This window comes from Spinacia oleracea, chromosome 6, assembly GCF_020520425.1.
Source record: "Spinacia oleracea cultivar Varoflay chromosome 6, BTI_SOV_V1, whole genome shotgun sequence".
Lineage (NCBI taxonomy): Eukaryota > Viridiplantae > Streptophyta > Magnoliopsida > Caryophyllales > Amaranthaceae > Spinacia > Spinacia oleracea.
Window position 1 is genome coordinate 126,177,659 of NC_079492.1, and position 11,763 is coordinate 126,189,421.

At 31.8% G+C, this 11,763-nt stretch overlaps 1 protein-coding gene across 1 annotated transcript; it reads left to right on the top strand.

Moving 5' to 3' along the window:
• Positions 1 to 1,707: 1,707 nt before the first annotated feature.
• Positions 1,708 to 7,623, top strand: LOC110801579 (exopolygalacturonase clone GBGE184-like). The gene is made up of 5 exons (XM_022006936.2): positions 1,708 to 1,964; positions 2,690 to 2,992; positions 4,377 to 4,672; positions 4,752 to 4,971; positions 6,929 to 7,623. The coding sequence occupies exons 1-5, from the start codon at positions 1,788 to 1,790 to the stop codon at positions 7,163 to 7,165; spliced, it is 1,233 nt and encodes a 410-aa protein (XP_021862628.1). The 5' UTR covers positions 1,708 to 1,787; the 3' UTR covers positions 7,166 to 7,623.
• Positions 7,624 to 11,763: the final 4,140 nt, after the last annotated feature.

Below are 11,763 nucleotides of genomic sequence, written 5' to 3' on the forward strand. Positions count from 1 at the left end.
ATTTCTAGCTCATGCACATGAGGTCATAGGTTCAAACATTGATCGATGTTGTATTTCTTCATGTAAGAAAATATAATATGTCAATGTGGATATGACTTGGCTCCATGATGGAGGCGGCATGTGGCGGGATGACATAAACTCCATTGAGTTTTAATAATAATATAGATATAGATATAAATAGCAATTTGTCAAAATATACTCCCTTAAATGTATATGACCTTCAGTTTTTTTAAGTTCTTTGCACTTGCATTACACATTGTCTTTTAACACATTACCGGCCATCTATAACTTATAATTAAGTAAACATTATGGAAAGTTTATGTGTTGAAAAAATGATTTGATATAAATCTAAAAATCACCAATAGTACCTTTTTTTCTTATATTATAAATCATAAAACATGGTCAAAATTTATATTTTTTTACAACATAAAGAATAAGCATAAAGAACTTAACGGGAGGACGAGGTGGTGCGGATGGAAAAGACGAAGGAAGTGGATCAAAGCTAGTGTATAGTCGTATGGGTGTTCAAACTCTCTAGCTTTGATATTGATTATGAGTTACTCCATTCATGGTTAAGGCTAGAAGTTTATTTTGCTTACTTTTGGTATATTTTGAAAGTTTAAATTGGGTTGTTGTTCGACCTTTTGTAACAAACTCGATATAGGCATAAGTCGTTAATAATATAGTTTCTTCGTACTTGCGTAAAAAAATAAAGAATTTCTCGTCTACGTCTAAAAAATCCATATTATAACTTTGCAATAGATCTCCACCCGATTCAAATAATTGTAGACGAAAAATTGACAGCATTCGTCATGATTCCGCTCAAATCTCTATCTACAAATTAATTCTTAACGAAAATTAAAGCTAAACCCAGGCTCTCACATGAGATAGATAAAACCAATTATATTATTAGTAGAAGACCTCTCTGGTGTAGAGAAAGAATGGTGTTTATTATAATTTTCATTGAGCCAAGCATAAACTCTCATCGGAGCCTAAAATGATAGGCCTTCAACGTCGTATAAGAAGTTGACTACATTATTTTTTATATGGAAAAGGTACAAGAAGATTGTTAAACTCTATTTAATTTATATAAAAATTATTAATTTTTATTTAATTATTAATTTTAAAATTAAAAATTTATTAAAATAATTTGAGACCATTATAATAAAGTATCTAATTTTCAAAGAGAACTTAGATTATCATCAAAAAGAATGCATAATATCATAATTTTGTGAATTATCTTTGGCCTATGCTCAGATGCTCTAAATAATAAAAATTGTTTATTTTTATTTTAACATAAGCTTAGAGAACAATACTAAGGAAACTTATTAATAGAAACGAGTAAAGTTGAAGTTGCTCTAAAAAATCCGATTTTATTAGAGGGTTAAAAGAAGATACATTTAGGCTTCTATCAAACTGTCGTACCATATTTAATAATATGTCAGATGGATAGGCGATGAGTGACTTGACATGTGATGTGATACAGTCTTTTACAGAAATGTATAAATAAGATATTTATTAATTTCAAGGAATAAAGAGTTTTTGATATTTTCATAAAAAACTTGAATTGAAATTCTAATTTAAGAAGTAAATTGGTCAAAATCCTAATATAGACATTCGCGAAAAACACTCAAAAACATGGTAGTGAATACAAATCGATATATAGGGGAATTGAAAGCAAATATTAACCAACCAATGCTCAATATATCTTGCAAAAATAGAAATAATTTGCTTCTTATTTCTCATTGTTGTCTCTCTTTCTTGTTATTTGGTATTAAGATTACAAAATGGCCATTAAAACAAAAATATTGTTCCTTGTTCTAGGCTTGGTTTTTTGCTTATATGAGGTTACAAAAGTGGCTGCAACACCTGGTGCATCTTCCGTTTTTGACGTCACAAAATTTGGAGCCAAGGGAAATGGCAAACCTGAATACACTGAGGATAGCGAAGATGCCAATTCTTTGGTAAATCTCAACCATATTCCTTTTTCTGTTATTAGTTTTCGTACGTTTTTTGAAAAACTTTTCCCTAATTCATTATTATAACATGAGTAATTGTTTTAATAAAATCTTTGAGGAGACAATTGAATATTTGGGTATTGGCATCTTCTTAAACAAATGTTCATTGGGTGCACAATGAGCATTATGCATACTGGTGTATAATCCAATTGCGGGTATTGATATCTTCTTAAACTAATATACATGTGACATCAATTATAATATTTGGTGCACTCAATGACACATCATTGTAAACCTCGCCGAACATATGGTGAAATTTTTTCTACATTTTTAGAAAATTTTAAAAGGAATCTATCACGGTTCAATTCAAAATTATCTATTTCATCAAAGTCACAAGAATAATCTATGGTTCAATTCGTCAAAGGACAAGAAGAACCTATGGTTTAATTCGTCAAAAAGTTCGATATACTAATAATTGTCTCATCATTATTAGGGGGAAATCAAGACTATAAACATATGATTTTCTCTCCATTTTACAACAAGTTAATACTTGCCTATTTTTATAATATACAAATTATTGTTCAAAGTTGAAAATTATTACACTATACAAATTAAAGTCGCAATTTATATTGCATTCATGTTTTAAATTTAAATTTACAAATTATATCGTAATGAGGCAAAAATTGATTAATTAGTAATATATTTGTGTTATTCAATATGTTTGAATGTAGGCATTTATTCAAGCATGGCAAAAAGCTTGCAACAGTATAGGACCATCAACGTTGTTAATCCCCAAAGGAACATTTGTTGTGGCACAAGTCTTATTTGCCGGACCTTGCCAATCTCATGTAACTGTTGAACTTCAAGGAAATATCTTAGCTGACTCTGATCCTAGTATGTTCCCTAATCAAGAATTAATAGTCTTCCAACAAGTCGAGGGTGTCACGTTTACAGGTGTCGGAAGCATTAACGTTAACCAGCCAGCTCAACCGTGTGATCCTGAGAAAAGTTTTGAGTTCAGTGAAGTCATGCCTGTAAGCTAATACTCCCTCTGTTTTCTTTTTTTTCTTTCGCATCCAATTTGATTGATTTTATTAATGTAATTCTTATTTTACCATGGATGTGGATTTTAGTTTATTAAAGACTCATACATTATTTAAAAAATCATGATTAACAACTTAATTTAACAAGAAGTGCTCTTCAAAATATTATTGTCCTTATCATTTATGTCTGGATCTAATTTCAATTAGGAATAATAAAATTTAAGAGGCGCACATGAGCATGCACACATATAGATACTTAGATAGTATAAAGAAATATGATTTACACTAGTACAAAATCGTTAAATGCATACTCCGAATAATAAGCAATTGAAAAATGTTGATATTAGGATAAATAAATAAACATAAAGACTAATCAAACACAATCCCCACAAATATGTTTTTTTGTTATACTTTATAGTATATTTATATGAGAGTTTATATTTCATTTGAATTAGAATCTATAAATATTTCAAATAGGAACAACTAAGTGTAGCGGAGGGAGTAAGAAAACATCAATTTGTGTGTGAAAATATGTTGCGGGGTATATTTTATTAGAGTAGTCAATTACTCCCTCCGTCCCAAAAATATAGTGTCTGCTTTCCTAAAATGGTGTCCCTAAATGATGTGTCTATTTCTATTTAACCATTAATTTTTACAAATAATACCCTCATGCACTAATTGTAATTACAATAGTGTCCTAAAAAAGTCAGAATTTTTACTTTCAAAATTATACTTTCTGACTTTTATTCAACCCATGTGCTTGATTTTTGTCTTTTTGAGGCCCATTTATCATATACACACCTTTAATATTTAATTTCTCTCTCCATAAAAGTCACCTAACATGTAATTTATCTTGAAAGTACAAATAATCATTGTTTTATTATCAATGTTATCATTTTCCTTAATTCCCGTGTTTTTAGTCAAACGGGCACTATATTGTGGGACGAAGTGAGTATTAATTTTCCAATTATGTAAATCAAATGGGTGATGATAAAGGTCGCAAGTTGCGACAACATTAAGTTGTCGCAAACTTACGTGTCGGTGTTTAATTGTTGCATATAGGCGCCACGTAGGTTATGCTTCATCGCAATATTTTTATTATCAATGCAATATTTTTACTATGAAAATATGTAAATAAGGTAGTCGATATGAAGAAGGAAACAAATTAGAATATTAAGATTTTCCTACCTTTTTTTATAACATATATAATAGGTTATTTAAGTTATATATTTTAGTTTCCAATTTAAATCATGACACGTAAGCATGTCATATCATCATTGTGACATGGCTTAAAGGTGACATGTTGCGACCTTTATCATTTTCAAAATCAAATAGTCTAACAATTACCTTGTTTATTTAATGAATTTTGTTTCAGAGTATTAAGTTCAGCAATGCTACTGGTTGTAAGATGAATGGGATACATTCCATGAATCCTTCTGCATTCCACGTGTTGATTGAAAATAGCCATGATATATCTATACTTAACTCCAAATTTGAAGCTACTACTGTTAAACCTAATACTCACTCTAATGGAGTCTACATTAGTGGATCCAGTTTGGTGTCTGTAACCAACAGTCTCATTAAAACTGGTGATGACTGTATTACTGTTTCCGGAGGTTCTACTGATGTCACTATTACTGGAGTTACTTGTGTCGCCGGACAAGGAATCAGGTAATTGTGGGTCGTTGTATGTCAAGTAGCTTAGTTGGTTGGTACACGGGTTTTAACTTGTTTTAATGATGATTTTCAGTGTTGGAGCACAACTGGATGGTTTTCACCCTGATTATAATGTAAAGGGGGTGAAAGTTAAGGGTTGTACTTTCAAAGGAACAACATTTGGTGCAAGAATCAACCCTCGCCCAGCAGACAAACCAACACAAATATCAAACATTATTTTTGAAGATTTAACGATGGACCAAACCGTAAACCCAATCGCAGTTAAACAAAATTATCCTCCTGCTCCAGAAAAGGTCAGCCTCTTATTTTCTTTATCTATTTTTTTCTATGTAGTTGTACAGTATCATGTTTATTTTTTACACAGAACAAAGGCAATAAGTTGGCACAAGACCTATGTTGTCAAGGGTACCATGTAGTACTCCTGGTAATAATATGCTGAGGGTTTTACCTCCTAACCACCTGTTGTTCTTAGAAGTTTGGATTCCCTTATCCTTCCCCTTATTTCTAAGAGTTTAGCTTGGTCATTGACTCATGAGTTCGATCCTTACCATTCACGATCCTTAGAGATGGAAATTCCCTTATCCTTACCCCTTGTTCCCGAGAGTATGGCTTGATCATTGACTCATGAGTTCGATCCCTACCAACCACAATACTTAGGGATGGAGATTCTCTTATCCCTCCCCTTTATCCCCAAGATTTTTTCTTGTTCATTGACTCACGAGTTCGACCCTTACCATCCACGATCCTTAAGGATGGAAATTCTCTTATCCTTACCCTTATTCCTAAGAGCATGACCTATGTAGCTGGCATATTTTATACTATTCTTATATGCACGCGTTGCGTGCCAAGATGTATAATAAAAAAAAATGTTATGTAGAAAAGATGATTCGCAAACTTTCTCTACAGAAAAGACATACATCAATTATAAGGGACGAATTTTTATTGCGGGGTATATTATTTTGATTGAATTTGTTTAAGAAATTTAAATTAAAATATGATTTGTCTGTGACAATAAAAAAGAATGTGGCATAATAAAATATTTGAAAGGAAAAAATAAATTATGTGATTAATAAGGAGTATATTTGGTTGTGATTAAGTGTTTGATTGTGACATCGTTTTTTATTTTTGACTTTGTGTCTGTTGTGATTAAATCTAATTGGCTAATTGCTTTTCTAACTACTTTTCTTTTATGCCATTTATTTTATTTTACAATTAATGTTAACATAATTTATAAGTAGTATTAATTGACTAATTTCATTTTATGTCTTTTCTAGAGATTTCATGATTCTTTCCATGATTTGCATTAGTATTTTTTAATTGGTGATTAGCATTAACTAAATGGTTTTAAATTTAATTAAATTCAATGTCATAAATCAATCAACTTTTTTGATTAATTCAATTTGATGAAGAAGTTATGGAGGGTATTGTAGACTATTCTATAGGGGGACATCAAAACGAAAATGACCTCGGGAATTCCCTTATAGATTTACATACGTTATTCTAATTAGAAAAATGTTATACTTGATCTAGCTAGTTTCGGAGTGGTATGCGGCGTTTCTCTTGATTAAGGTCACACGATAAAGCTCTTACTAATGGACTCTCTTGTAACCGGAATTCCCTTAACCCCTCACTCCATTGCATTTAACGTTATTTTTTTTGTTTTGACATAGACTAAATTTGCATTAAGAACAACGAAGTTTACTTATTACCATCTTAGTAAAATATAATACTATGGTCTTTAGTGACCATTACATAACTTATACTTCCTCTGTTTTTTAATACTCACAATGTTTGTACTTTTTACACTATTCACATATTCTACTTTGACTATTATTTGTGATTTATATGTACGATAAATAGTCATGTAGGATTTTGTTAAGTTTGTCTCAATGTATATTTTCAAAATATCAACTTTTTATAATTTTGGCTTAAAGAAAATTTAAGATATTAATGATCAAAGTTGTGTACGTTGCGAGTAAAAATAAACGGAGGAATTATAACATTCAAACATAAATTGGTGATACCCGAATAAGTAGCTGTTTTCCCTTTTGTCAGCCCTTATTTGTTGAGATAGCCTTACTTGCACTACCATCGAGATGTTATTGTGCCAAAGCCACTATTGGTTGTGATTTCCTTATAGGAGATAAAGCATGAGTTGAGGTAGTAATTGATGTGAAACTCCTTCGTTACCCCCACTCTGTTGCATTTAACATTATTTTCTTATTTCTTTGTTATTTTCTTATTTGTTAGGCAATTTTAGCGAAGATCACAGACGTACATTTCAAGAATATAAAGGGTACAACAACAACAAAAGCAGCTCTATCATTTGCATGTGACAAGGCTACTTCTTGTGAAGGAATAGAAGTGGTTGATGTGCTCATCAATTTCACTGAAACTGGAAAGGTGGTTCAAAACGTTCTTTCAGCATCATGTGCAAATGCTAAAGTTATGTTTACAGGAAACGATGGAGGATTAAATTGCCCATAATTAATTAAATATGTTATTTACTAAGTTTTGTTTAAAATATAAATAAAATTAATTAAGATGAGAACAAGTAGAAGTGTTACAGGAACTAAAAGTAAGAAAAATGAAGCCAATATTATTATTGTATGTATTTAAACATTTCAAAATTCTTTAATACATGTGATTGTTATTAGGAATTTAGAGTAGGAAATAATTTATACAGTAAATGTGATCAATGCAAATGCATAAAAATATATACAAACATATTGTGAATGGCCCTCAACTGAGCATGTCAATGTCGTCAAATGGGCCTAAGCTAGATGACATTCTATCAATCGAGGTTAATTTGGATCTCTTTTAAAACTTTAGTGATATTTCATCTTATAATTAATTGACAATATTGTAAGATTTACACTTACTCCTTAACCTTGTAAATGGGTAGTCCCTTCACTTTCAAGACGTTGAATGAGTTTTTCATGTAAGGATGTGTTCAATTCACCTGATTCCTTTTTTTTTCCTGATCTTATCCTATCTGAACTTATTAGAATTTATAAAAATTTAGTTTAGTTATAAATTGTATTTTGGCGACCCTTATTTTTCCCAAACTTATCTTATCTGAACTTATTTTTCTTGAAACAAGTGGAGGTAAGGTGACCATAATAGAACCTAACTCAACGTTTCCTTGTGCACGTTACTTCCTTTCAACAAAGATACGATTTTTGCATATCAAAATTTCTTTGTAAACTCTTTTGTTTCGATGTGTTTCACGACATTCTTCAATGAGATGTATATATTGTGGCCATGATAATAAAGATGGTGTCAGATTCATCTAATTATACTCAAACTAAATTAAAGAGAAAATGTCAGAGTTAGAAAAATTTACGAAGAAATTTGGCTATTTTCGGAGTAGAAAACCTTAATTCTTGCAAATCCTAAAGGGCGCAGGGGGAGAGAAAAAAAGAAACACCAATTTCAGAGGTGGGCAGTTAATACCCCAAAATATACTTACTAACTTACATGATTATACGAGCAGTTTGTTTATAAAGAAATATAAATGCATAATTAAGGAATGGTGAAAGTAAAAAGAACTTCGTATATTATAGAGCGATGCATTTGAATTTGAGATTTGTTGTTAGAAATTAGAATGTGGTTAACCTCGTTGATTATCTTATTAATGAGGGATTGGAGATGGGTGAATCTTTGAATTTTAAAGTATGAATAAACCCTTATACTTCTTCCTCAAAAAAACATCAAAGCATACTAAGGAAATAAGAAAAGACAATACATAGTACTTCATACAATAATAAAATCAGTGTGTAGGTCGGGCGATGCCCCGCTTGCTACATTGAATAGTTAAAATTTTAAATTTTTCTTGAGATCAATATTTGACTAAAATACATGTATTTCATAAAGTGAAAAACATCCATTAAGTTCGTCAACTACACAGACACACTACATCATTTATCATGGCAATTATTTTTTCAATTAAATCATCTTACAATTTATATAATTTATTTTCTAGTGGAACTAAGTGTTTCAAATTAATAAACACCAAATTATAGCTATGCATGGAGTTTCTGTAGTCGATGCTTATAAGACTTATGACAACATGTTTTTCATGTTTGTCCTAATGCCTTAATTATTTTTTTTCCCCAAATAGTCCATAAAAAAGAAAATGTCACATAAAATTTAGTTGTTTTAGGCTTGATGTTAACATTTATTTATAAATTAATGTGAAGAGATAAACCATTGGTGGTTGATTAAGATGGTAATGAGAGTTATCATCTACCCATGAAGTCTTGTGTTCGAACCTCATTGTATTGATTTTTGGTTATATATGACATGAAATAACGCTTGGTGAGTGGATGATGTGTTATAACGGGGAGAGTACTGCGTGACACGTAAATGTTTTTCACAACGCTTTTTAATATAACTAGCTTTTGAGCCCGTTCAAAGAACGAGCGGTTGTATAGTGGTTATTTAGTTTATCTTTTTAAGTTCTAATTTTATTGAGCTTGTGATTTTAGAGAGAATATATGATTTAAATAGAGGTAAATTTTGAAAATTGGAATTATACATAAATTAAATAGTGTATTAACATTGATTGTTAATCGGGAAGAGGGAGTGGAAAATGTTGAATGAATAGATTGGTGAATTGATGTTGTATGAGGAACATGGAGTGAAAGAGGCGATTGGAGTTGTATAATACGAAGTATATCAAACAACAAAGAAAAAATAAAAAACCAAATTGATGGAGAAAGAATGGTTGACATGTGTCATCTAATCAAATGTGGTTTCCCTTTATATATATATATATATATATTGAGAACAAACAAACCTAAGGCCTTAGATGTTGTTATTATAGGCAATGCAAAAATCCAAAGCTCTTACATCCTCAACCGCACTAGGAACACTCCCAACCAAACTCTAACAGAGTAGTTTATAGGGGTAAGGTGAGCCATGGTGTGTGCAACCTCGTTAGCTTCTCTAAAAACATGAGCAAATACAACCGAACCAAATAAACTAGACAAGTGCTTAATCTCACGAATTATAACACCTAAATACGAGCCATCAGGCTGACCTTCATGCATCTTCTTCACCACACTCAAACAGTCGCATTCCACCACTATGGGCCCCTCATGGCACTGCCCAGCTAGCTAGTTGCAGTCCCAACACTACAACCTTGGCCTCAACAACCTCCACAGACCACGAATGTCGCACCTGTGAACATGTTGCCCTCTTAACACGCCCTTCATGATCACGGATGATAACCCCTAAGTTGCACCGTAACTCACCACTTACCGCATCATCAGTATTTACCTTCAACCATCCACTCGCAGGTACCTCCCATTTTGCAGTATTTCTGCATCGTGTTTGAACCCCCTACAACTCCGTACTCCTTTTTAATATATTATTAGTATAGATACATTACACTCAATGAAACAAACTTATAGCTAAAGAGGCCAACACTTATGTGATAATATAAAAATCTCATTGTAAAGAACAAAATGAGACACCTGAAATGAAAGACGTAAATAACAAAAAGGGCGGAGGGAGTATAGTATTCGATACAAACTTGTCTATGTAATTATACAAACTTTTAGGAAAGACTACCTAACGGTTAGACCACTTTTATGCACTTGAACCAATTAGTTATGCACTTTAACTAATTAATTAGTTAACCACTGGAACCAATTAGTTAAGTCTGAAATTCAATTAGTTAAGCAACGAAACTAATTGGTTATGCAACCGAAACAATTAGTTAAGCACTGAACCAATTAGTTAAACAATGAAACTGATTAGTTAAGCAATGGGATCAATTAGTTAAGATTTTATGAGTTTAGTTAATAATAAGTTTGTTCAAAAATAATAAATATTCGACTCATAAATTTAATTATTTGTCTTTATACCTTAACTATTTTGTTATTCAATTAGTTATGATTTTATTACTTTTAGTTATGTTTTACACTAGTTTAGTTAATACCAAAAAAGTGATATAACCGTTATACGACATTACACAAAAGCTTTTGATGTAATTAAATGGACACCAATTTATTTGTAAAAAATAATCTAACCTTTGACCACTCTTCTAAAAACAGTCCCACCTATGAGTAATCTATGAATAATTCAAGCTTTAAGGGGTGTATTCCAAAAACAGGTCTTGACCTGTTGGTAACCGGATTAATAAGTTAATATAACACATGTCTCCTTCTAATTGGTCTAAAATCATTAAATTTAATTTTTTTTAAAACTTTTTATTTCTCTTCCTCCTATCCCCCATTGCTAACATTCTCTCTCCTCCCATCTTCCATGAAAACTTCCCCCAATTTCCTCCATGAATGTGCCACCCCCTCTCTCTCCTCCGAAATCTCACATTTTTCTCACACAATTCCAATTACAAATGTGATCGAGTTGTGTACCACAATTCCAATTACAAATGTCACAGAAAATAGCAAACCAATCTAAATTTACGACTGACACACCATGAAAATGTTAAATTCAGACTAGCAAGTAATATTTACAGTTAGCTGCACAAAAGAGAAATTGTAAACAGGGACACAACATCCACAACTGAATTTCATCAATGTCCAATCCCCATATAGCTTCTCTGCCTTCAACATTTGTTGCATTTTTATCCTTCTCATTGTTTCCCTACAAAAATTAGTTGACGAATTCTGTTTGTTCAATACAGTTCATTCATAGAAATACAACAACCAGCAAAACTTGGAAATTCTGATTTAAAAAATAGAACAATTGATGAAGAAAGTAAACCCAGGTAACTAATACGCATACATTGAAAGTAATTGAAAAAAGTCCCAGAATCATTAGAAAATTGAAAAGAAAATCCCAGAAAAAAAAGGAGAGCAACGTAGTAGGGAGGTTGAGGTATGGTCGGCGACGCTAGGTTCGGTGGCGGAGAATGAGATAGAAATAAGGAAAGTGATAACGGAAGTTTGAGCAGGAGTTGCTGGGATACGATAAGTGGGATTGGGTCGGCGGAGTTGGACACCGAGGAGGAGGAGAAAGAATAGGTGGGGAGGAGATGCAGTGAGGTTGCGGTGGTGGGAGGAAGGAGATCAGAGAAAGAGAAAGGGCGGTGGATTGGTGAGAAGGCTATGGAG